The sequence below is a fragment of the Centropristis striata genome, chromosome 24 (genome assembly GCF_030273125.1).
Source record: "Centropristis striata isolate RG_2023a ecotype Rhode Island chromosome 24, C.striata_1.0, whole genome shotgun sequence".
Lineage (NCBI taxonomy): Eukaryota > Metazoa > Chordata > Actinopteri > Perciformes > Serranidae > Centropristis > Centropristis striata.
Window position 1 is genome coordinate 1,967,770 of NC_081540.1, and position 27,280 is coordinate 1,995,049.

Below are 27,280 nucleotides of genomic sequence, written 5' to 3' on the forward strand. Positions count from 1 at the left end.
ACTGTTAGCCTGTTAGCACATACACACTGTACTGCTACAGAGCTAACTGTTAGCCTGTTAGCAATTTGCAGACTGGACGCTAAGGGCTTAACATCCCCTCTGGTTCTGCAGCTGGGAGAGACTGCTGCATTAGATGTGAAGGAGAGCCGCATTTTAAAATGGAAATATTTTGCCGACGATCAGGTTAATTTAATCGTTTCACCTAAACGTGATGATACCAGATTTTTATCAGCCTTTAAAAACCTCCCTACATCATGCAATTGTTCCATACTTTGCTTGTTATAGTCGTGTTTCTCTGCACATTTTGAAGATTTGCATGAGAAAGCATGGCTACTGCCCCCTTGATTTTATTTTCTGTATTTTCTATCTAATGTGATCTGGATGAGGAGTTAATCCGAAGTTGAAAAGTGTTTTGCTCTCTGTGTCCCTCAGGAAGGAGATCTCTAAGGTGATGAAGAGCTCGTACCTGCGCGGCCTCAACATGGCATCCTTCTTCTGTGCCAGTAAGATCATCCTGTTTGTGACCTTCACGCTGTACGTGCTGCTGGGGAACACCATCTCCGCCAGCCGCGTCTTCGTCACCGTGTCGCTCTACACCGCCGTCAGGCTCACCGTCACGCTCTTCTTCCCCAGCGCCATCGAGAAGCTGTTCGAGAGCCGCGTCAGCATCCGCAGGATCCAGGTAGGACGCTTCAGGACCTTCAGGAACTCTCCAGAAAAGGGAGATTTCTGCAGGAGTTGCATGGTTGCATGACTGAACGGCAGCACTTTAAATTGTTGCAGCTCATTCAGGTTTGATGCCATTTTTTTGGTGCTAAATTCTGCCGTTTCTTTCAACTAAACATTGATAAAAATGGTCAATAATTGGTCCAAAATACCTCATTAAGACACCAAGACCATGAAGAATATCAGAGAACAATCCCTGCTCCACCTCGTGCTTTCTGCAAGAGTTGCATGTTTCCAAATTGTTGCAGCACTATAAGGCTTGATAGCATTTGTTGCTCAGATTTGGTGCTAAGTTCTGCCATTTAGTTTACTTGATAATTCATAAAAGTTGCCAGAAAGTCCTCCAGAATCCAGAGTTTTTGGTCAATTTGTGCCTTTTTTGGTCATTTTACATATTTTTCTTGTAATTTTACGTCTTTTTTTGATCATTTTGTTCTTTTCTTTTTTGGTCAATTTGTGTCTTTTTGTGGTAAATTTGTTCATTTTTTGGTCAATTTGTTCCTTTTTTTGGTCAATTTATGCATTTTTTTGGTCATTTTACATCTCTTTAGGTAATTTGACATCTTTTTGGGGCATTTTTTGGTCAATTTGTGTCTATTTCTGTGATTTTACATCTATTTTGGTCACCTTGTCTTTTTTTTGTCAATTTACATCTTTTTTTGCGTCAATTTTTGTCTTTTTTTTTTGTCAATTTGTGTCTTTTTTTGGTCAATTTGTGCCTTTTTTGGGTAACTGATTAAAATGTAAAATTAAAAAGTAATTTCACCAAATGCTGCTGCAGAAGAATCTTTTTTATAAACATGATAAACTCGACCTGCAGCACGGAGAAAATAAGGAGAAAAAGACTCATTTTCCACTTGGATTAAAACTCATCTCTTCTGTTTTTATATCGTGAACCCTGACTGCATTTCCAGTCGTTCTGTATTCAAAAATCAGCTCATTGTGAGTCAGTGTGAGTGGAAAATTCTCTTTATTAAAGTGTGAGGAGGCTAATTCCAGTCAGCAGACCTTAAGCTCCACCTGGCACAGAGTTAGTGGCTCTCGCTCCTAAAAAAAAGTCTTAAATTGACCTTAACTTGGTGTTTAAAGTCACAGTTCAGACTCAGATCTCATATAATTTAATCCCAGCGTTTTTATTTTTCTCATAAAGATATAAAGTTATGAAATGTTGCATAATGATTTACTCAAAGTTTGATTCCTTCTGTGTGCACGGTTCAAACCGGAGGGTTTACAGCTCTAATCTGTGTGTTTTTCTGCATTTTCAGGAGTTTCTGCTGCTGGATGAGTTGACAAAGAGCCACGCTGCTCTGCAGCAGGACGAGAAGAAGGAGAAGGAGGCCTTCGTGGAGATCCAGGACCTGGTCTGCTACTGGGACCAGGTCAGAAACACGTTAAAAAACACCCCGAGCCAAGTTACCAGATTAAACAAATCCAGGAATTTATTTTAACCTTTTAGCAGCAGCAGCAGCTCTCTGTAGAGCCTCCACAGACATTTAAACATGGCAGGTCCCTTTATGGCTCCAGCTGCAGCTTTGTTTACCTTGTTTCTATGACGACGTTAACAAAAAGAAAGGCAGCTGCTACCGGACCGCTTATTATTATTATTATTATTATTATTATTATTACTACTATCTGCCGTGTTGTTGTTACCGCAAGAAGTGGAAATGTTTTTTTGTAATTTTGTGTCTTTTTAGTAATTTTGTGTCTTTTTAGTAATTTTTTATTTTGTGTCTTTTTTTTTTATTTTGTGTCTTTTTTGGGGTAATTTTGTGTCTTTTTAGTAATTTTTTATTTTGTGTCTTTTTTTTTTTATTTTGTGTCTTTTTTGGGGTAATTTTGTGTCTTTTTCTAATAATTTTGTGTCTTTTTTAATAACTGTGTGTCCCATTTAGTAATTTTGTGTATTTTTTAGGTCATTTTGTGTTGTTTTTTTTGTCATTTTGTGTCTTTTTTTTTTTGTAATTTAGTGTCTTTTTTTTTTGGTCATTTTGTGGCTTTTTTAAAGTAATTTAGTTTTTTCTGTCGTTCTGTGGGTTTTTTTTTTTTGTCATTTTGTGTCTTTTTTTTTTAGTAATTTTGTGTCTTTCTAATAATTTTGTGTCTTCTTTTAATATTTTTTTGTCCTTTTTTTTTAATAATTTTGGGGGGGGGGGGGGTTTAGGTCATTTTGTGTCTTTTTTTAGTAATTTTGTGTCTTTCTAATAATTTTGTGTCTTTTTTTTAATAATTTTTTGTCTTTTTTTTTGTAATTTTGTGTCTTTTTTGGGGTAATTTTTTTTGTAATTTAGTGTCTTTTTTTAGACGTTAAAAAATGCATAAATATCTAAATATAATGTATATAATTAGAGGAATACCCCCTTTAACCCTTTGAGTTCATGCATTTTCTCACTTTGGGCTTTTTACTGCAACATAAAGGTCCTGCAGCTCTGCAGAAACAGCACAAACATGGCTATAAAAACTGTCTTTTGTGCAGAATAACACTTTTATAATGGCATAAATCATAGTTTATATTTAAAAGACTGGAATCTATGAATGCATGCAAAGGTTTCAGAGTTCAGAGGGTTCAAACATGTTGAAATCCCACATCTGTGCAGCTTTATCAGTCACATACTTAATGTCAGAACAGTTTTTCTCTGATTCATTTTCAGTGTTTTTTGCTCCTCGTTATCTCTGACAGTGTGAATTCTTGGCTGCTTTGCGTGTGATTCAGTCAACGGTCAGAGAAAATGTAAAAAATGTAAAAAATGCAGCTTTCTGCAGCCGCTGCAACCATCAGTCTGTTTTTAGAGATTAACTGTTAGTTTACTGACATGAAACATGATTTCCTTTGGTATATTCCATGTAATTCATGCAGCGTTCACTCTTTTTTTTAAAGAGATTTGCCATTTTCCTTCTGTTAAACACTTTGTGATATATCAACAAAATAAAATAATAACTTCTATAAATAGATACATTTATAAATAATTGGCTTTATCCAATGTTTAGATTTATGTGCTGGAAAATATCTGCAAATTAGTGCATATTTAATGAGTTCACATCTCATTTACATATCTAAACATAACAATTGGGGATTTAAAAAAATATTTTACTGCATTTGTTAATGCATATGTGTAAAGATAATTCTTTTTTAGTAATTTTGTGTCTTTTTTTAAGTAATGTGTGTCTTTTTTTTAGTAATGTGTGTCTTTTTTTAGTAATGTGTGTCTTTTTTTTAGTAATGTGTGTCTTTTTTTTGTAATTTTGTGTCTTTTTGTCATTTTGTGTCTTTTTTTGGTAATTTTGTGTCTTTTTTGGTAATATTGTGTCTTTTTCTAATAATTTTGTGTCTTTTTTGGGGGTAATTTTGTGTCTTTTTTTGGTAATTTTGTGTCTTTTTTTTAGTAATTGTGTATTTTTTGGGTCATTTTGTGTCTTGTTGGTCATTTTGTGGCTTTTCTTTAGTAATTTAGTGTTTTTTCAGTCATTTTGTGGCTTTTTTTTAGTAATTTTGTGTCTTTTTATTGGTCATTTTATGGCTCTTTTAAAGTAATTTAGGTTTTTCTGTCATTTTGTGTTTTTCTTTAGTCATTTTGTGTCTTTTGGTGATTTTGTGTCTTTTTTGGGGTAATTTTGTGTCTTTTTTTGGGTGATTTTGTGTCTTTTTTTAGTAATTTTGTGTCTTTTTTTGCCTCCAGCGGCCCCCAGGTAATGTGAGTGTGAGGCCCCTGGTTTAGGTTGTTTCTGCTGTTGTTAAACATAGTGGCAGCTCATTTTTGACCCCTAAGGGTTAAATAATGCCCCTAGTGATTGTGTTAACATGTTATTTTGTGTTCCCTGCAGTATTAAACATGTTATTTTGTGTGTGTCCTGCAGACTCTGGACGCCCCGTCCCTCCAGAACGTGTCCCTGTCGCTGCGCTCCAACCAGCTGCTGGCTGTGATCGGACCAGTGGGAGCTGGGAAGGTCAGGATCATCCCAGTAGACAGTAACTGGTTTTAGTCTGGATGTTTCTCTGATTCTCCGTTCTCTGTTCCTCCTGCAGTCGTCTCTGCTCAGCACCATCCTGGGGGAGCTGCCCAGTGACAAGGGGGTCCTAAAGGTCAAAGGTCAGCTGACCTACGCGGCCCAGCAGCCCTGGGTTTTCCCGGGAACGATCCGCAGCAACATCCTGTTCGGGAAGGAGCTCGTCCCCCAGAAGTACGAGAGGGTCCTCAGGGCCTGCGCCCTCAAGAGGGTGAGAGACACTTTATTATTATCATCTCTTATTACCTCATATTCAGTATCATGTAACCCTCTGGAGTCCATCTATTTAATGAAAATACACGTTTTATTTACAGTAATAACTTTATTTATATATGATAAGCTGAGAAAGCCAGTTAAAGTTCAATCAAAGCAGCTTTCACAGTGTTTTTTTGGTAATTTTGTGTCTTATTTTGGTAGTTTTGTGTCTTTTATTTAGTAATTTTTTGTCTTTTTCTAATAATTTTGTGTCCTTTTTTAATAATTGTGTCTTTTTGGTCATTTTTTATCTTATTTTGGTAATTTTGTGTATTTTTTTGGGTAATTTTGTGTCTTTATTTGGTAATTTTGTGTCTTTTTTTTTAAGTAATTTTGTGTCTTTTTAAGTAATTTTGTGTCTTTTTTTTAAAGTAATTTTGTGTCTTTTTTTTAAAAGTAATTTTGTGTCTTTTTTAAGTCATTTTGTGTCTTTTTTTAAAATAATTTTGTGTCTTTTCTTATTAATTTTGTGGTTTTTTTAATAGTAATTTTGTGTCTTTTTTTAAGTAATTTTGTGTCTTTTTTTAATGTCATTTTGTGTCTTGCGCCCTAAAGAGGGTGAGAGACTTTAGTATCATCTCTTATTACAGTATTTCCTCAATTTAAAGCCCCGCCCCTATTAATGACCGGCCTCATTTAGTAACCGGCTGTAAAAACTATTTTTATTAAATTAAAGCCGGCCTCTTTTATAAGCTGGGTGTCTTACTGGTGGTATGTCAAAGTCTGTTCCCCGTTGATATGTGTCCTCCTTACCTTAACTCTATGGAGTTTGGGGCTATTTTGTCCATTTTTTAATCCTTTTCATTCTGCCTGTATTCACCACTTAAAAATCTTTACCATGACGTGTTGGTATCATTGTTTTCAGCACAACCTCACCTGTATGGCCTGATTATTATATTCATTTTGACTTACTGGATCAACATTTTGAACACACAAAAACACAAAAAAATACACACAAAATTACAAAAAACACAGAAAACACACACATGCACACAGAAAACACATAAAAACACACACAAAAAAACACAAAGAAATTACAAAGAACACAGATAAAAACACAGAAATTACGAAAAACACAAAAAACAGTAAACACAAAAGATTGCATTAAAAATGCTGAATGCACACTGCAAAATTAGAAAAATCTCTGCAAAAAAAGTAAAATCATGTTACTACACTTGGTTGAGGTGTTTTTTACCTTTGCTGAAAAAAACTAAAATACTTAAAAAAAGAAACAAAATGACCAAAAAAAGACACAAAAGTATTTAAAAAAAGACACAAAATTATTTTAAAAAGACACAAAATTACCAAAAAGACACAAAAACAACATAAAATAATAACTATGAAATGTATGTCCTGGAAATATATGCAAATGTTTGCATATTTAATGACCTCATTTGCATATCTAAACATAACTGACTAGATTCAGTCATTCATCCGCTGATTTATACAACTTTTTGTTCCTTTTTTATGACTTTTGACAGTATTTTCTGATTTATTAAATAATAATAAGAGATATCTCAATGTCCTTCTGGAAAAAGCTTTTTCTTTTTTTTAGAGCCTGAAAATATTGATGTGCTTTTAGCTACTATTTTCTTTATTTTTTCTGACGATGTCGGAGAGAGATTCAGCTCCTGAGTGTAAAGTTTTAACCCTCTGAACCTCAAAACTTACCAGCAAGTTTGAAAAGAAAGTTTTCTTTAAAAGAATTGACATTATTAATGACAGCGAGAGGCTGCAGGAAGAGAAATAAACAGTGAAACAGTCATTTTCTAGCAGGATTCTGCTCCTGATTGTTGCTGTAGAAGAGTTAAATGAGGATCAAAGTCTGAAGAGGTTTATTATTCCTCTTTAAACTCTCTTTAAACTCTCTGTGAGACGAAGGTGTCAGATTCAACCATAAACATTAAACTTTAACTGTTTAGAGAAGACTAGAAGTCAATCATTCACTGCTTTATTTTCTCTCACCTTTTATTCCTCACAGCACGAGACGTTATTGACCTAAATTATCCAAAATAAAACCTGAGTGATGACGCAGAACATCAGAATTACCATGTGTGAATTATCTTTCCATCATAAACATCTTCTCCTTCTTTTTATTATCCTGCAACATGCTGACTCACTCAGTCTTATTACCTCGTTTCAAGTCGTTTTTCTTTAGTTTTAAATCTGTTTAAAGTTTAAAAACAGGTAAAAGTCTAGTTTGAACTGGAGAAACCTGCTTTCTTTGTCTTTATTCATCATGTTAAAGTTCAGTATTGCTAAATTACTAAAAAAAGAACTAAAATGACAGAAAAAAAACAACTAAATTACTTAAAAAACACACACAGAATGATCGAAAAAGACACAAAGTGACTGAAAAAACACTAAATTAATCCACTTATCCACTTTTTACATGTATATAGTTTGTGGTTCACTTATATTAATTACACAAAAGACAAAGACAAAATGACAAAAAAATATACACAGAATTACCAAAAAAAGACACAAAATTACTAAAAAAAGAACCAAAATGACAGAAAAAAACTAAATTACTTTAAAAAGACACAAAATTACAGAAAAAAAGACACAAAATTACTAAAAAAGACACGAAATGACAGAAAAAAACGAAATTACTTCAAAAAGACACAAAGTGACCGAAAAAAGACAAAATGACAAAAAAGACACAAAATGACAAAAAAATATACACAGAATTACCAAAAAAAGACAAAATTATTTGAAAAAGACACAAAAGGACAGAAAAAAATACATTTCTTAAAAAAGAACCAAAATGACCAAAAAAAGACACAAAATTACAAAAAAAAAAAGACACAAAATTACAGAAAAAAAAGACACAAAATTACTAAAAAAGACATGAAATGACAGAAAAAACTAAATTACTTAAAAAAGAAACAAAATGACCCAAAAAAGACAAAAAATTACTAAAAAAAGACACACATTTTTTTAAAAAAAAGACAAGTTACTAAAAAAAGACACAAAATTACAAAAAACGACACAAAATTACAAAAAAAAAGACACAAAATATAGAACATGTAAAACACAGAATACCGTGCAGGAGAAATCTGTTAAATCTAGTCAAATATAGAGAGAAACGTTTGGATGTTTAGATATGCAAATGAGCTGTTAGGTCATTAAATATGCACTAATTTGCATATATTTCCAGAGCATAAATCTGAACATTGCATGAAAAAAGACACAAAATTACCACAAAAAAAAGACACAAAATTACAAAAAAGAAGACACAAAATTACTAAAAAAGACACAAAATTTCTAAAAAAAAGTAAATAAAGGGACCTTCTACACACAAAACGGTAAAGTGCCATTCATATTAAACTTTCATATCAAGGTGAGTTTGAGCCCCCTGGTTTCTGTAGTTGTTATATTGTGTGATTGTGTGTCTGTGTGCAGGACATGGAGCTGCTCCCAGACGGAGACCTGACTCTGATCGGGGACCGAGGGGCCACGCTCAGCGGGGGCCAGAAAGCTCGGGTCAACCTGGCCAGGTAACACCACCTACCCTTTATTTATGTTTTAGGTAACACCACCTCACCTTTATTTATGTTTTAGGTAACACCACCTCACCTTTATTTATGTTTTAGGTAACACCACCTCACCTTTATTTATGTTTTAGGTAACACCACCTCACCTTTATTTATGTTTTAGGTAACACCACCTCACCTTTATTTATGTTTTAGGTAACACCACCTCACCTTTATTTATGTTTTAGGTAACACCACCTCACCTTTATTTATGTTTTAGGTAACACCACCTACCCTTTATTTATGTTTTAGGTAACAACACCTCACCTTTATTTATGTTTTAGGTAACACCACCTCACCTTTATTTAGGTTTTAGGTAACACCACCTCACCTTTATTTAGGTTTTAGGTAACACCACCTCACCTTTATTTATGTTTTAGGTAACACCACCTCACCTTTATTTATGTTTTAGGTAACACCACCTCACCTTTATTTATGTTTTAGGTAACACCACCTACCCTTTATTTATGTTTTAGGTAACACCACCTCACCTTTATTTATGTTTTAGGTAACACCACCTCACCTTTATTTAGGTTTTAGGTAACACCACCTCACCTTTATTTATGTTTTAGGTAACACCACCTCACCTTTATTTATGTTTTAGGTAACACCACCTCACCTTTATTTATGTTTTAGGTAACACCACCTCACCTTTATTTATGTTTTAGGTAACACCACCTCACCTTTATTATGTTTTAGGTAACACCACCTCACCTTTATTATGTTTTAGGTAACACCACCTCACCTTTATTTATGTTTTAGGTAACACCACCTACCCTTTATTTATGTTTTAGGTAACAACACCTACCCTTTATTTATGTTTTAGGTAACACCACCTCACCTTTATTATGTTTTAGGTAACACCACCTCACCTTTATTTATGTTTTAGGTAACACCACCTCACCTTTATTATGTTTTAGGTAACACCACCTCACCTTTATTTATGTTTTAGGTAACACCACCTCACCTTTATTATGTTTTAGGTAACACCACCTCACCTTTATTTATGTTTTAGGTAACACCACCTCACCTTTATCTTTATTTACCTTTTACATCGTTGGAACAGAGCTGTATTTGTTTAACACTGAACACTAACTTGTCTGCAAAGTGTGGATTTAATATGAGTTTTGGAATGAGTAAATTCAAAAAGAGCTTAAAAAAAATGAAAAGCTGACATTCAGACAGCCGTGAATGTGCATCCATCACTAGACTACACAAACACACAGAAATAAACAGTCATTTTGGTTAGTTTACACATTTTACAATAATCTGTTTCACTCTGACTGCATGTGGCTGTTAGCGCTGGTGTTTGTGAATTACTTTTTTTTTTTGCAATGAGGCAAAAAAGGGTCTGATTTTGCAGCAAGTGTTTGGTTCTATTTGCACATATTTAAATGAGGAAATGTGCAAAGTTTGCAGGTCACCCTTTGAATGAATGAATTAATGCTTTATTTCGGTTACAAGAAAACAAAATAAAATCATGTTTTTACAAAATAATCCATCAGATAGCAACAGAAAAAGTCTTCTTGAAAACTAACATAGAGTTACACATCTTTATTTCATCATTTAGTCCATAATTCCATCATTTTACACACAAAACTGACACACACCTGTACTTGAGATTAGTTCTGACGTGAGTTTCAAACATTAGCAACCCCCTTAAGTTATAGATCCCCTGCCTAAAAGACACAAAATTTCTAAAAAAAAGACACAAAATTACTCAAAAAAGACACAACATTTCTAAAAAAGACACAAAATGACTCAAAAAAGACACAGCATTTCTAAAAAAAGACACAAAATTACCAAAAAAAGACACAACATTACACAAAAAAGACACAACATTTCTAAAAAAAGACACAAAATTTCTAAAAAAAGACACAAAATTTCTAAAAAAGACACAAAATAACCAAAATAAGACACAAAATTACTAAACATAATTCAGACATAATTTCTAATGTTTTTGAATATACAATGTCCTGAAATTTTAATGTGTGTCATCTCATAAAAAGCTGATTTCCAACTTCATTTATTATCCTGATAGCTCTTTTCTGCAGTTTAATTATTGGATCTAGGTTTGTTTTATATGCATTTCCCCAAATTTCAACACAGTCTGTCATACAAGGCAACACAAGTGAAAGTTCAGCAAATGAAGCAGTTCTTATTCAGTAGATCTCTTGTTTTGTAAAGGATAGAAAAAGACTTGGATAATTTCTGTTTTGTATATTTTAGGTGAGGCTTCCAACTAATTTTATCATCTATTATTACTCCCAAAAACTTTGTTTCATTCAACATTATTTAGAATTTTTTTTTTTACCTCAGTGTAAGTGCTTTTACCACCAAGCAACCTCTGCAGCTGCTTTGAGGATTATATGTCTGTTTTTGAGTTATTTGCATGTTTTTAGCAGCTGCAGAAGCCTCACAAACCTTTTGTGATTTTCCCCTGAGTGTCAACAACATGCATGAAGCAGCAGGAAGACTCAGAGTTTCCACATAAATGTTGATAAGTGTGTTTTGTTTCAGAGCGGTGTACCAGGAAGCTGACATCTACCTGCTGGACGACCCGCTGAGCGCCGTGGACGCCGAGGTCGGGAAGCATCTCTTTGAGCAGTGAGTCATTCCACCGTTATATTTATACTATAACACAGAAACTCTGCCAGCCAGCGGCTGTTGGTAAATCTCTCTGTTTGCTCTCCTCTCGTATATATTATTATTATCTACACATGCAAACAGGAGAGCAGCAGCTCCACGTCTCACGCTTTTAAAAGCAGAGCACGCAGGATTTATTTGTTCTGCCAAACAGGAAGATAGCAGCAGGGAGAAAGACTTAAAACCTGCAGAGTTACAGCAGAAAGTCACGTAAAAACATGGCTGGAAATCTACAGTTTCTGATAAATAAAGTGGCCTTTTTACTTTGTTTCCTCCACTAAATACAGACAGAAGGTGCTTCATTTTAATTATGTTTTTATATGAATAAACTCTTTGAGGAATGCTTCATTTTCAATATAATCTGGTGTTTAATTCAACATGTTTAAGGTCTTTTAATGAGAAATGTAGTCGTAGAATTAGTAGAAAACTAATATGTAGAATAGGAGCATTTTTTTTAAACTTATCCATATCATAATGAAACGTCCCCAGTTTGTTATTTACATTAAGACAAGATTTTTTTGCTTTACAAGTTTTCTGAAATTTTAAGTTTGGATATGCAAATGAGGTCATCTCAGCAGCAGAAACATGGCTGGAAATCTACAGTTTCTGATAAATAAAGTGGCCTTTTTACTTTGTTTTCTCCACTAAATACAGACAGAATGTGCTTCTTTTTAATTATGTTTTTATATGAATATACTCTTTGAGGAATGCTTCATTTTCAATATAATCTGGTGTTTAATTCAACATGTTTAAAGTCTTTTAATGAGGATAAAAAAACGACTGTCCAGTCGTATTTATAGTAGAAAACGTATTTATATAATAGTAACAATACATAAAAAAACAAGCAATATGAACAAGATAAAAATATATAAAATATAAAAATATAAAATTGGGAACAATATAAACGGACTCAACAGTTGAAACTGCACCATTACTATTAAATATATTATTTATCATATTATATTACTTATTAGTTGTATAAATCAGGTCTGAATTAATAAAACTGGTCAGTTTTGTGTCTGTAAGTGGAGCTGAAGTTGAGATTTATGAGAAAAAACTTATTTAGAGAAAAAAGATTTCATACGTTTGTAATAAAAAGGTCAAAATATTGAATGTAATTCATAAAGAATGTGTAAAAACACCCAATATTGTGCAGGAGAGTGGGAGAAATTAAGAAGAAATCTATTAAATATAGTCAAATATACACAGAGATGTTTGGTTTGGATGTTTTATTTCCATTATTCTGAAAGAAGACGTGTTCTGGGAGAAAAATAGCTGAAAAACTTAGATAAAAGTCTTGTTTCCTGTGTTCCAGCTTGGTATATGTGCAGGTATAAATTAATTCTGTAAGCTTTATTTTTCTGCACTTCTATTCATAGTTATAGTTTCTAGTTAGATGTGAGGATAAAGGAGATTTAGTGCATGAAAATAACTTTAATTTTCCTCTTGAAAAGTGTTTATCTGACGTCTTTTCCTTAACTTTGAGTGTTTATTTGACGTGTTAAGTGCTGCATCAGTTGCAGGTTTTTTTTATTTTACTTGTTTATTTTTGAGAAAACATTCTGAATAGAAACTGGACAAAATATTGTCTCTAATTCATATAAAACGTGTAAAACACATGATATTGTGCAGGAGAGTGGAAGAAATTCAGGAGAAAATTATTAAATATAGTCAAATATACACAGAGATGTTTGGTTTGGATGTTTTATTTCCATTATTCTGAAAGAAGACGTGTTATGGGAGAAATATAGGTGAAAAACTTGAATAAAAGTCTTGTTTCCTGTGTTCCAGGTTGGTATATGTGCAGGTATAAATTAATTCTATTCATAGTTATAGTTTCTAGTTAGATGTGAAGATAAAGGAGATTTTGTGCATGAAAATAACTTTAATTTTCCTCTTGAAAAGTGTTTATTTTACTTGTTTATTTTTGAGAAAACGGCCTTTAAGATTTCATACATTCTGGATAGAAACTGGACAAAATATTGACTCTAATTCATATAAAACGTCTAAAACACATGATATTGTGCAGGAGAGTGGGAGAAATTAAGGAGAAATCTATTAAATAAACTACTATACTTTTAGTTTCTAGTTAGATGTGAGGATAAATTAGATTTTGTGCATGAAAATAACTTTAATTTTCCTCTTGAAAAGTGTTTATTTTACTATTAGAAAACGGCCTTTAAGATTTCATACATTCTGAATAGAAACTGGACAAAATATTGTCTCTAATTCATATAAAACATGTAAAAAACATGATATTGTGCAGGATAAATCCACTAAATGTAGTGAAATCTCCAGAGAAATGTTTGTTCTGGATGTTTTCTTTCCTCTGGGTGTCGTTACCAGAGAAACAGAGAACAAAGCAGGTTTCCAGTCAGAGTCCTGGCTGGTTCCCGGTAGATTCTGTCTCTATTATGATTAAGATTATTATTATAATAAGCTGAACAGAGGAACAGGAAGACTGGGAGCGACTGGGATTGTCTGCTGACAGCAGCAGCACCACACCTTCTTCCTGCTCCGCCTGACCTCTGACCCCTGAAACACAAACATTTCTTCATCTCTGGAGCTTCACACGCTGGAAATAAAACATAAATAAAAACCTGCAGCTGATGCAGCACTCAACACCTCAAATAAACACTCAAAGTTCAGGAAAAGACGTCAAATAAACACTTTTCAAGAGGAAAATTAAAGTTATTTTCATGCACAAAATCTCATTTATCCTCACATCTAACTAGAAACTATAACTATGAATAGAAAACATCCAGAACAAACATTTCTCTGGAGATTTCACTACATTTAGTGGATTTATCCTGCACAATATCATGTGTTTGACATGTTTTATATGAATTAGAGACAATATTTTGTCCAGTTTCTATCCAGAATGTATGAAATCTTAAAGGCCGTTTTCTCAAAAATAAACAAGTATAATAAACACTTTTCAAGAGGAAAATTGAAGTTATTTTCATGCACAAAATCTAATTTATCCTCACATCTAACTAGAAACTATAACTATGAATATAATTAATTTATACCTGCACATATACCAACCTGGAACACAGGAAACAAGACTTTTATTCAAGTTTTTCACCTTTATCTTTCAGAATAATGGAAATAAAACATCCAAACCAAACATCTCTGTGTATATTTGACTATATTTAATAGATTTCTCCTTAATTTCTCCCACTCTCCTGCACAATATTTGGTGTTTTTACACATTTCTTTATGAATTACATTCAATATTTTGTCCCATTTTTATTAAGAACGTATGAAATCTTTTTTCTCTAAATTAGTTTTTTCTCAGACTGACCAGTTTGATTCATTCACACCTGATTTATACAACATTTTCTTCCTTTTTTTTATGGCTTCTGACAGTATTTTCTGATTTATGAAAAGATAAAAGCAGATATCCCACTTCACTTTACAGAAGGGAACTTTGAATTTAATATAGCAACAGAATAAAATAATAACTTTGAAATTTAATTCATGCAATTTTCAGATTTATGTGCTGGATATATCTGCAAATTAGTGCATATTTAATAAGTGCATGCCTCATTTGCATATCTAAACATAACTTGTAATGCACAAATCTTGTTTTAATGCAAATAAATGGCGATATATATCAGTTTAAAAACGACTCTATTCACCTGCAGACTCTCCACTTTAATATTAAAGAGCAGAAAACGTTTGCAAGCTGCAGGATTTGAGTGCAAACGCTCCGTTTTGAGCTGAAGCTGCAGAGATATTGTGAGTGCATGAAGCTGAGAGTGGTTCTCCTGGGTTCAGACAGTAAATAAAGTGTGTTTTGTGTTTGCAGGTGTATCTGCGGCCTGCTGAGGAACAAACCTCGTATCCTGGTCACTCACCAGCTGCAGTACCTGAAGGCAGCAGACCAGATCCTCGTCCTCAAAGAGGTGAAACACCATGAAAACATGCAACCTGTTCACATTCAAACAGAGTCCCAACAGGCTTAATTTACTCTTTAATCTGCTGTTTAATCCATTCAATGAGTCGTTACGAACCAAAAATCTTTGTAATATTTGCAGGCTAACAGTCATATTTGTCTCCTGGCCTCTCAGACAGCTAATAACTGGATAAATCCTCACAACTCTGGACATTAACAAGTATTTATTAATAAGAAGAAAAATGGCCAGAACACGCAGGAAAAGTTCACATAAAAAAAGTAAAAAACCACAATAAAAAGTCTAAATTACCAGTAAAAGTCAAAATCACAAGAAAAAAAAGTCTAAATTACCAGAAAAAAAATCTAAATTACCAAAAAAAAGTCAAAATCACAAGAAAGAAGTCAAAATCACAAGAGAAAGAAGTCAAAATTACCAGAAAAAAAGTCTAAAATACAATAGGGACCTCGCAGGTCGTTGCCTGCTCGGACCCTAATTACCAGAAAAAAATCTAAATTACAAAAAAAGTCAAATCACAAGAGAAAGAAGTCAAAATCACCAGAAAAAAAGTCTAAATTACCAGAAAAAGTCAAAATCACAAGAAAAAATGTCTAAATTACCAAAAAAAGATATAAATTACCAGAAAAAAAAGTCAAGATCACAAGAAAAAAGTCTAAATAACAAGAAAAAAGTCTAAATTACCAGATCCTCGTCCTCAAAGAGGTAAAACACGATGAAAACATGCATACATAACATAACATAAAGACTCTCAACAGGCTTAATTTACACTTTAATCTGCTGTTTAATCCAGAAATCATTGTAATATTTTCAGAGAAACAATCATATTTGTCTCCTGGCCTCTCAGACAGCTAATAACTGGATAAATCCTCTGGTGATCCCTAAACTCTGGACAAGTATTTAATAAAAAGAAACATGACCAGAACATGCAGGAGGAGCTCAGAGTTTCTGCAGGTGCATTAACCCTCCTAATGCACAACATGGGTAAAAAATGACTCATTCATCCAAATTTGATTTAAAATTTAAATGACCTAATACTATAATAATAGTAATTTGTTTCAAATAGTTACTTTCCACACTCATATATTTAATATATTTAACATGTTTATGTATCATTTTGTCACACATACAGTGTATCTGGAAGCTTTTCACAGCGCTTCACTTTTTCCACATTTTTTTTATGTTTCAGCGTTATTCCAAAATTGATTAAATTCATTTTTCCTTAAAATTATACATATAATGACAATTTCTGACCCATGTTGTGCATTAGAAGCGTAGTGATAATAAAAGGGGTTTTATGCAAAAAGTAAGAAACGAAAAACAAATGATAATCGTACGTATGATAATCAAAAACAAATTGATTGAGGAAAACCTGGAATACTGAATGATGGAATTAATTTATTGCAAAGATATAGAAAATTAAAAACTCAGTCGGGTCACTTTAGACCAATGTTGTGCATCAAAGGGTTAATAGAACAATTTAGATCTTCTGAGACCTGAAAGAGTTTGAATTTTACTCTGAAAAAGATGTTTGAACCCTGCAGACGAGTTGGTTTAAGAAACATGATCAACAGGTAATTTTCTCTCTGTTTCTGTCTCTCCACCTGTCTGTCTCTCTCCATCTGTCTCAGGGTCACATGGTTGCTAAGGGAACGTACAGCGAGCTGCAGCGCTCCGGGGTGGACTTCACCTCCCTGCTGAAGAAGGAGGAGGAGGAGGAGAAGCCTCCTCAGGAGCTGCTCCCCTCCAGGAGCAGGACTCTGTCCCAGAACTCCGTCATGTCCCACACCTCCTCCGTCCACTCCGTCAAGGACGGAGACCAGCTGCCGGTCAGTTTAACTTTTATACTGATGCCTTTATATGAAAGTTAAACAGCTGTATTTAAGAATAAAAGTACTGAAAAATAATCTTTCCTCATATGGAAACAGTACCACTTCTCTCCACAAGGGGGCGCCACCATCAACACTAAATGAAAGCTCCTATCGTTGGCTATTTTTTGTTACAACAAAAAAAACAACAACAATCTTTGTATAAAATAAGTTTGTAGGAAAAAAAACCCAACATAATCCACACAAACTGTGTATAAAACCACAGGAAACTAAACTTCTAACCATAAACATTCACACATGATACCAGAGAGAAAAGAGTCCTCCAGGATCTAAAAAGGTCTGAAAATTAGATCCATAAATATTAGAAAATGTACTTTAAAAAACAACATGTTTTTCTAGGAGTCTTCCCTCCTACTAAAATATAATTTTTTCTTTTCTTTTTTTTTTTTTTTATTAGCAGAATGTAAATTGTGCAATCCACATACAATATTCAAACATACATTTTGTGTGTTTCAGACAAAGAAATAGGAAAAAAATACAACAAATATTGGATTATATAATACAGATTTTGGTGACGGTTTCATCAACTATGATTCAAAATATATTTTAAGCTTTTCTTGTGAGTTTCTATTGGACAAAATCTAAAAAAAAGTCTTCCCTCCTTCTAAAATAATATTCATATTCACATATATATATATATATATATATATATATATATTTATATATATATATATTTTATTTTTTATTTTTTATTTTATTTTTTTTATTTATTTATTTATTTTTTATTATTCATTAATTTATTTGTTTATTGCAGGACATTTCTAAATATTCAAACAGAAAGTTTGTGTGTTTCAGACACAGATGGATAGTAAAAATAAAAATAAAAAAACAGAATAAACCGCACTAAGGATAAATACATTGTAAATAAATAGGAAGAGAGGAAAAAAAAATATATAAAAAAAAATAAAAAAATATTACGATATGTAATTAATATGAAATCCAGGTATGAAAGAAAGAAAAATAAAGGGAAAAAAATACAAATAAAGAAACTATTAATATATTTTATTTATAGATTCAGATCATTAAAATAGAATAATTAAATACAGAGAATAGAGATAAAAAAATTAGAGCTTTAAGACATAAATAAACTGTGCTGTGGTGCAGTGCAGTATAATAATATCCAGTATATTTATATAATATATATATATATATATGTGTTATAATAAGGCGGAGGCGGTGCAGACGATGAGTGAGGAGAGCAGAGCTCAGGGAACCATCGGACTGAGTCTCTACATGAAATATCTGAAGGCTGGAGCCAACATCCTGCTGCTGCTGCTGGTCTCTCTGCTCTACATCCTGGCTCAGGTATTACTTCATATCAATATGTATATCAATACGGATCAATAATCAATCAACTGTCCCCTCTCACTCACACAGACGCTTTATTTTTATCTGTCAGGCGGCGTACGTGGTGCAGGACTGGTGGCTCGCCTACTGGTACGTTCACACACACTCTGGGTTTTACTGGAATTTATGGGAATAAACTGGGATTTTATGGGAATAAATTGGGAGTTTATGGGAATAAACTGGGAATTTATGGGAATAAACTGGATTTTATGGGAATAAACTGGGAATTTATGGGAATAAACTGGGATTTTATGGAAAAAAACTGGGATTTATGGGAATAAACTGGGAATTTATGGGAATAAACTGGGATTTTATGGGAATAAACTGGGAATTTATGGGAATAAACTGGATTTTATGGGAATAAACTGGGAATTTATGGGAATAAACTGGGATTTTATTGGGAAAAAATGGGAATTTATGGGAATAAACTGGATTTTATGGGAATAAACTGGGAATGTATGGGAATAAACTGGATTTTATGGGAATAAACTTGGAATTTATGGGAATAAACTGGGATTTTATGGGGGGAAAATGGGAATTTATGGGGATAAACTGGATTTTATGGGAATAAATTGGGATTTTATGGAAATAAACTGAAATTTTAGAGAATAAACTGGGATTTTATGGGAATAAACTGGGATTTTATGGGGAAAAAATGGGAATTTATGGGAATAAACTGGATTTTATGGGAATAAACTGGATTTTATGGGAATAAACTGGGAATTTTTGGAAAAAAACTGGATTTTATGGGAATAAACTGGGAATTTATGGGAATAAACTGGGATTTTATGGGAATAAACTGGGAATTTATGGGAATAAACTGGGATTTTATGGGAATAAATTCGGAATTTGTGGGAATAAACTTGGATTTTATGGGAATAAACTGGGAATTTATGTGAATAAACTGGGATTTTATGGGAATAAATTCGGAATTTGTGGGAATAAACTTGGATTTTATGGGAATAAACTGGGAATTTATGGGAATACACTGGGAATTTATGGAAATAAATTTGGAATTTATGGGAATTAACCGGGATTTTATGGGAATTAACTGGGAATTTATGGGAATAAACTGGGAATTTATGGAAATAAATTTGGAATTTATGGGAATAAACTTGGAATGTATGGGAATAAACTTGGAATTTATGGGTTTATGACTTTTTTTGTGAAGTGGCAAAAAACATGCACATTTTTAGTTTCCAACAAACCGACAGAACGAAAAGTAGAAACAAAGGAATGGGAAGCGTCCTCCACGACAGTCATATGTATATGTGTTATATTATATATATTATATATATATATGTATTATTCTCAGGGCCGGTGAGCAGGACAAGCTAACCGCTAACAATGCTAACAGAACTCTGATCCAGAACAACGGGACCAACGGGACCAACGGGACCAACGGGACCAACGTGACGGCGGAGCTGGACACGGACTTCTACCTCATCGTTTATGGAGGTAAACTAACATTAATAACTCAGATGTTTCCATGGAAACGAGCTGTTTGTCTCATATTTTACCATGGTTGTGTGTGTGTTGTAGGTCTGACTGCAGCCACCGTGGTGTTCGGCTTCATCAGGACCACGGTGTTCTTCAACGTGTTGGTGACGGCGGCTCAGGTTCTCCACGACCGAATGTTCACGTCCATCCTCAGAGCGCCGGTCCGCTTCTTCGACATAAACCCCATCGGTGAGTCACTCACACTCACTTTATATTCACATTATATTATTTTAGATATTAGAGGACGGTGAATGGACGACATCTACATATAATAACACCTCACAGCATCATGTGGGGCTAAACTGGGATTTTATAGGAATAAACTGTGAATTTATGGGAATAAATTTGGAATATATGTGAATAAACTGTGAATTTATGGAAATTAACTGGGATTTTATGGGAAGAAAGTTTGAATTTATGGGAAAAAACTGGGATTTTATGGGAAGAAAGTTTTAATTTATGGGAAAAAACTGGGATTTTATGGGAATAAACTTGGAATGTATGGGAATTAACTGGGATTTTATGGGAATAAACTTGGAATTTATGGGAATACATTTGGAATTTATTGGAATAAACTTGGAATGTATGGGAATTAACTTGGATTTTATGGGAATAAACTTGGAATTTATGTGAATGAACTGGGATTTTATGGGAATAAACTGAATTTATGGGAATAAATTTGGAATTTATGGGAATGAACTTGGAGTGTATGTGAATAAACTGTGAATTTATGGAAATTAACTGGGATTTTATGGGAATAAACTGGGAATTTATGGAAATAAATTTGGAATTTATGGGAGTTAACCAGGATTTTATAGGAATTACCTGGGAATTTATGGGAATAAACTGGGACTTTATGGGAATAAACTGGGAATTTATGGGAATAAACTGGGAATTTATGTGATCAAACTGGGAATTTATGGGAATAAACTTGGAATTTATGGGAATAAACTGAATTTATGGGAATACATTTGGAATTTATGGGAATAAACTGGAAATGTATGGGAATAAACTGGGATTTTATGGGAATAAACTTGGAATTTATGGGAATAAACTAAAATTTATGAGAATAAACTTGGAATGTATGGGAATTAACTGGGATTTTATGGGAATTAACTGGGAATTTATGGGAATAAACTGGGAATTTATGGAAATAAATTTGGAATTTATGGGAATTAACCGGGATTTTATGGGAATTAACTGGGAATTTATGGGAATAAACTGGGAATTTATGGAAATAAATTTGGAATTTATGGGAATAAACTTGGAATGTACGGGAATAAACTTGGAATTTATGGGAATTAACTGGGATTTTATGGGAATAAACTGAGAATGTATGGGAATAAACTGAGAATTTATGGGAATAAACTGGGAATTTATGTGGGTTTAAATATAATAAAAAACAACATCTTAGCAATACAGTCACTGTCAGCCATTATGAGGAAAATGTGTTGTTTTCCAGAGGATTATTAGTATCTCATCTGGATAAATAAACTATTATGGCATCATTGGACGTGTAGGAAGGCTTGTAAAAGTGAAATAATGATGGGATTTGTACCGCTACACTGATTTTTACCTGATAATGAAGGTAAAGACGCTGCTGTTTAATTTAAACTCCAAACACGAGGATTCCTTCAGTCGATGCTACGAAACTGTTAAATGCATCAGTAGCAACATTTAATTTGGTTTATTAATCACTCACTTTTTAAACATGGAAACTTTATGAACAAAGCGGTTCTAATAAACTGCCATGAAATGTGTTAGCACATCTGCATAGATGCACATATACATTTGAAATACAGTAAAAATTCAGGCAAATTAAAGAAGAGGAGCAGAAAAAGACTACAGATCTTCTTCTTCTAACTGTCTCGTCTCCTCCTCTTCCTCAGGACGAGTCCTCAACAGGTTCTCTAAGGACATCGGACAGCTGGACTCTAACCTGCCCTGGACCTTTGTGGACTTCACTTGTGTGAGGAAACATTTTACAGCTCTGATACACAACCAGAGATCAGCTCTGATACACAACCAGAGATCAGAGTCTCTGTACACAAGAGATCACCATGTTAGAGATAAACTATCAGTTTCTGTGCTCGAATCTGAATGTTTTTATGCAACATATAATGCAGAAAACATTCTTAAAGTTGATTTAAAATCATAAAAGAGACGAGTTCAGCTCTCTTCACCTCATTCATGCTTCCATAGCTGCAAATATTCTGTTTTTAACAGAATCTATTTATAGCAAACTAGGGATGTCCTGATCAGGTTTTTTTGCCCCCGAGTCATTTGATTCTGAGTATCTGCCGATACCGAGTCCCGATCCGATACTTCTATAATACATTAAAACAATGAAGAAACAGATCCAGGATGTGCCTTTTTTATTTTATCATTTAACACATATTCTTTGAGGTTGCTTGAACAATCAAGTAATAATTACAAATAAAAAAATTTCACCTTGCAACAGAATATTTTAATTAAAAATGTCAAACATAAAAATGAACAGCAGCTCAACTTAAAATAGCTGGCAGGCATGTAAACAAATAAGCAAATAAAAGTGCCACAGTGTCATAAAGTAAGGCCAGTAATGTGCTTGCCACCTCTTGAAATTCCCAGTTTACAAACCTCACAGTTTGCAATCACATCAGTGTTATTTCCCTTCACTTTAAAATACTTCCAGACCGCAGACAGACTCGACCACCGCGTCGGTTTAAACTGCTGCCGTGTTGTTGCTTGTTTTCTTCTTCTTCTCTTCTGGACATCCCTTTAGCAAACAGTTTATTTTTAGCAAAATTTCCAGTGAAACATGTTGAAGAAATCTCCCAATTTGAAGCCTTTGAAGGTTTTGGTTCGTATCTGTTTGTGATAACTGGCGTGTTTTTGGTGATTTCTTTAAAGAAAACATGCTTTTACCAACATGCCGGTTCAAAGGTTTTAACAGTAATCGTTCCCAGCAGCCTTTAAATCTTCGGTCTGTTTCCTCAGGTGGCCCTGCAGATTGTCGGCGTGGTGGCGGTGGCGGTGTCGGTGATCCCCTGGCTCCTCCTCCCCGTCGTCCCCCTCCTCATCGTCTTCATCGTCCTCAGACGATACTTCCTGAGAACCTCCAGGAACGTCAAACGCCTCGAGTCCACCAGTGAGTAGAAGCCAGTTTAGAAATGTTGTGTTAAAGAAAGTGTGAATGAGTGAGTTTCCTTCAGCTGGTTTAGAGCCAATAAACAGTCAAACATGTTAAAAAATACAATAAAAACAAAGCAAACAAGAATAACATTATACCATTTTCTGCAAACATCACAAAAAACTAAATAAAGAAGCCCAAATAAATATTTCATGTCCAAAGAGGAAGAAGTCAGACCTCCTTTGTTTTGATATTTTCTGTCATATTTTCCAATAATATTCCATAAGTGTCACATTCATGCATGAAAAAACAAAACATCAATGTATATATATAATTTCCTCAAGTTTAGTTTTTACTGTCGCTCCGTTCATTACGTAATCTGTTTTCTTATGTTTCAAGAGAATTTTTCACGTACAATTTGGTAGAAGAAGGAAAAACAGAACTCTCTTCAATAATTAACAACAAAAACAGCATGCTAGATCTGGAGATTGCTGCATTGCTGCATAATCCGGCTTCCACAGAGGAAGAAAAGATTGAGCAAGAGAGAGAAAACAAGAAGAGAGAAAAAGAGAAGTCTTTCAGAGGAAACAGCTGATTAGTCATGTGACTTTGATGTCAGAACTTATTAACAGAAACAGTTTTTATCTCCTGTTCTGTCCTGCATTAAGACTAAAACACCTCAAGGGAGCGTAAAAAAAACGTTTATGCACATTTTTAAAAAAGTTTCATAAAATGTTGGTGTTTCCATCAAGCTTTTCTCGTGAGAATCTTCACATTTTCAGAGAAAATTTTTTTGACCTGTTGTTGACCTGTTGTTGACCTGTTGTTGACGTGTTGTTGTCATATTGTTGACCTGTTGTTGTCATGTTGTGTGTGTGTGTGTGTGTGTGTGTGTGTGTGCAGCTCGGAGTCCCGTCTTCTCCCACCTGTCCTCGTCTCTTCAGGGTCTGTGGACGATCCGAGCCTTCGGAGCCGAGGAGAGGTTCCAGAAAACCTTCGACGCTCACCAGGACCTTCACTCAGGTACCATCAACACACCCACTGTTCACTCAGGTACCATCACCACATCCACTGTTCACTCAGGTACCATCACCACACCCACTGTTCACTCAGGTACCATCACCACACCCACTGTTCACTCAGGTACCATCACCACATCCACTGTTCACTCAGGTACCATCACCACACCCACTGTTCACTCAGGTACCATCAACACACCCACTGTTCACTCAGGTACCATCAACACACCCACTGTTCACTCAGGTACCATCAACACACCCACTGTTCACCTGCACTCAGGTACCATCACCACATCCACTGTTCACTCAGGTACCATCACCACATCCACTGTTCACTCAGGTACCATCACCACATCCACTGTTCCCTCAGGTACCATCACCACATCCACTGTTCACTCAGGTACCATCACCACACCCACTGTTCACTCAGGTACCATCAACACACCCACTGTTCACCTGCACTCAGGTACCATCACCACATCCACTGTTCACTCAGGTACCATCACCACACCCACTGTTCACTCAGGTACCATCACCACACCCACTGTTCACTCAGGTACCATCAACACACCCACTGTCCACTCAGGTACCATCACCACACCCACTGTTCACTCAGGTACCATCACCACACCCACTGTTCACTCAGGTACCATCACCACACCCACTGTTCACTCAGGTACCATCAACACACCCACTGTTCACTCAGGTACCATCCACACACCCACTGTTCACTCAGGTACCATCACCACACCCACTGTTCACTCAGGTACCATCACCACACCCACTGTTCACTCAGGTACCATCACCACATCCACTGTTCACTCAGGTACCATCAACACTGTTCACCTCCACTCAGGTACCATCACCACATCCACTGTTCACTCAGGTACCATCAACACTGTTCACCTCCACTCAGGTACCATCACCACATCCACTGTTCACTCAGGTACCATCAACACTGTTCACCTCCACTCAGGTACCATCACCACATCCACTGTTCACTCAGGTACCATCAACACTGTTCACCTCCACTCAGGTACCATCACCACATCCACTGTTCACTCAGGTACCATCAACACTGTTCACCTGCACTCAGGTACCATCACCACATCCACTGTTCACTCAGGTACCATCACCACATCCACTGTTCACCTCCACTCAGGTACCAGAAGCTTCAGTCTGTTGGGTTCGTCTGGATCAGGGTGAAACTTCTATTTCTAGTTGGTCAGAGGGAACGTTTGAGGAGATAAAAACCTGCAGGATTATTTCTTCTTGGTGGAGGAAAACGTAAACATGGAAATAAAGAAAACCGTGGAAGTTTTTTACAACTATTCTCTGGTTGGAGGGTATTAAATAATAATAATAATAATAATAATAATAATAATAATAATAATAATAATGTGTCTCTGGTCCTGTAGCTCTCTGGTTCCTGTTCCTGACCACGTCTCGCTGGTTCCAGTAATAATAATAATAAAAATGATGATAATAATAATAATAATGATGATGATGATGATGATAATAATAATGATAATAATAATGATGATGATAATAATAATAATAATAATGATAATAATAATAATAATATTAATAATAATAATATTAATAATAATAATAATAATCTGTCTCTGGTTGGAGGATTCACAAGCAACAAACAAACAAGTTCCACTAAAACGGACTCAACTTTGGCTTTTGAGCTTCATACACATCCTCAGACAGTTCCAGTAATAATAATAATAATAATAATAATAATGTGTTTTCAGCTGCCTGGTTCCTGTTCCTGACCACGTCTCGTTGGTTCGCTATGCGTCTGGATGGGATCTGTGCCATCTTCGTGACCGTCACCACCTTCGGCTGCGTTCTGCTCCGAGACCGTGAGGATGGTTTTATTCTCTTAAAGAGTTCTTAAATATCTTTTATTATAATAAACTCTCCCTGTAATGTTATTCTTGTTGTTGTTTGTGTTTAGAGATGGATGCGGGCTCGGTGGGTCTGGCTCTGAGTTACGCCGTCACCCTGATGGGGATGTTCCAGTGGGGCGTCAGACAGAGCACCGAGGTCGAGAACATGGTGAGAATATATTTATATTAATATATATTCATATTATAGCAGTCAGTCTGGATTATAGAAGTCTTCAACTTCAGTTTTCAGCTGATTTATGAATGATAATGTGATTTATTACGGCCTGTATTGCATGATGAAAAAAAGTTTTTTATTAGCTAAAATTGCTGAAATAATAGATTTTTTTAAAATCATGGAGAGTTCCATGAAATCTAAATGTTCCTATTTCTTATATTTAATTTGATTCATATATATATAATTTCTTTAACTAATTTAAATATTTTTTTATCAAATTTATATTACATAAATAGCTCTTTATTAGGCTTTTTTAATAGAAATCTACACAAACATCCTATTTGTACATTTGTTTTTATTATTACCGGCTCAGATATAATAATAATACATTTTATTTCTCATGCACTTTACATTATAAAATAACCTCAAAGTGCTACAGCACATACACTTCATCAAAACAACATTAAAAATTCAGCATATAGAGTTGTTTTTTTTTAAATGTGGGTTTACAAGCCACGCTTAAGTGTTTTGCATGAATTATGCATGAAAAAAGTGAAAAATCTATGACCAAAAAAAGACACAAGATGACAAAAAAAACACACAAAAATGACAAGAAAAAGACGCAAAATGCCACAAAAGGCACAAAATGACAAAAAAAATGACAAAAAAACATGTAAAATTACCAAAAAGACCAGATGACCAAAAAAAGACAAAAATGACCAGAAAACATGTAAAATTACCAAAAAGACCAGATGACCAAAAAAAGACAAGAATGACCAGAAAAAGAAAAAAGGGCACAAAATTACAAAAAACAGAACATGTAAAATTACAAAAAAAAGACACAAAATGACCAAAAAAAGACAAAAATGACACAAAATTACAAAAAAACATGTAAAATTACCAAAAAGACTCTAAATGACCAGAAAAAGACACAAAATGACCAAGAAAGGACACAAAAATACACAAAAGGACCAAAAAAAGAAACAAAAAAAGACACAAAATTGACAAAAAAAGAAACAAAAAAGACACAAAATTGACAAAAAAAGACACAAAAGGACCATAGAAAGACACAAAATAAAAAAAAAAGTTTCTATTAAATACAGTTGATTTTATTCATTCAATACAATTTCTTTAATTAATTCAAATGTTTTTTAATCAAATTTTTATCATATAGTCCATCTTGGCCCAGTTTCGGCTGTTTTTTTTTAGTCTTTTTTAATAGAAATCATATAATTTGTACATTAGTTTGTGTAATTAC

At 34.2% G+C, this 27,280-nt stretch overlaps 1 protein-coding gene across 1 annotated transcript in view; it reads left to right on the top strand.

The window, feature by feature from the left end:
- LOC131962970 (ATP-binding cassette sub-family C member 4-like) overlaps positions 1 to 27,280 on the top strand; it is a 57,870-nt gene that overhangs the window by 24,499 nt on the left and 6,091 nt on the right. Inside the window, exons 8-24 of the mRNA XM_059328087.1 lie at positions 433 to 682; positions 1,992 to 2,105; positions 4,579 to 4,668; positions 4,748 to 4,939; positions 8,389 to 8,483; positions 11,040 to 11,126; positions 14,980 to 15,076; positions 16,714 to 16,911; positions 18,139 to 18,276; positions 18,371 to 18,408; positions 19,634 to 19,776; positions 19,861 to 20,007; positions 21,708 to 21,787; positions 22,798 to 22,948; positions 23,834 to 23,953; positions 25,710 to 25,820; positions 25,916 to 26,016. Of these exons, the coding sequence (XP_059184070.1) occupies positions 433 to 682; positions 1,992 to 2,105; positions 4,579 to 4,668; positions 4,748 to 4,939; positions 8,389 to 8,483; positions 11,040 to 11,126; positions 14,980 to 15,076; positions 16,714 to 16,911; positions 18,139 to 18,276; positions 18,371 to 18,408; positions 19,634 to 19,776; positions 19,861 to 20,007; positions 21,708 to 21,787; positions 22,798 to 22,948; positions 23,834 to 23,953; positions 25,710 to 25,820; positions 25,916 to 26,016 (2,152 nt within the window). The remainder of the gene's footprint in view (positions 1 to 432; positions 683 to 1,991; positions 2,106 to 4,578; positions 4,669 to 4,747; positions 4,940 to 8,388; positions 8,484 to 11,039; positions 11,127 to 14,979; positions 15,077 to 16,713; positions 16,912 to 18,138; positions 18,277 to 18,370; positions 18,409 to 19,633; positions 19,777 to 19,860; positions 20,008 to 21,707; positions 21,788 to 22,797; positions 22,949 to 23,833; positions 23,954 to 25,709; positions 25,821 to 25,915; positions 26,017 to 27,280) is intronic.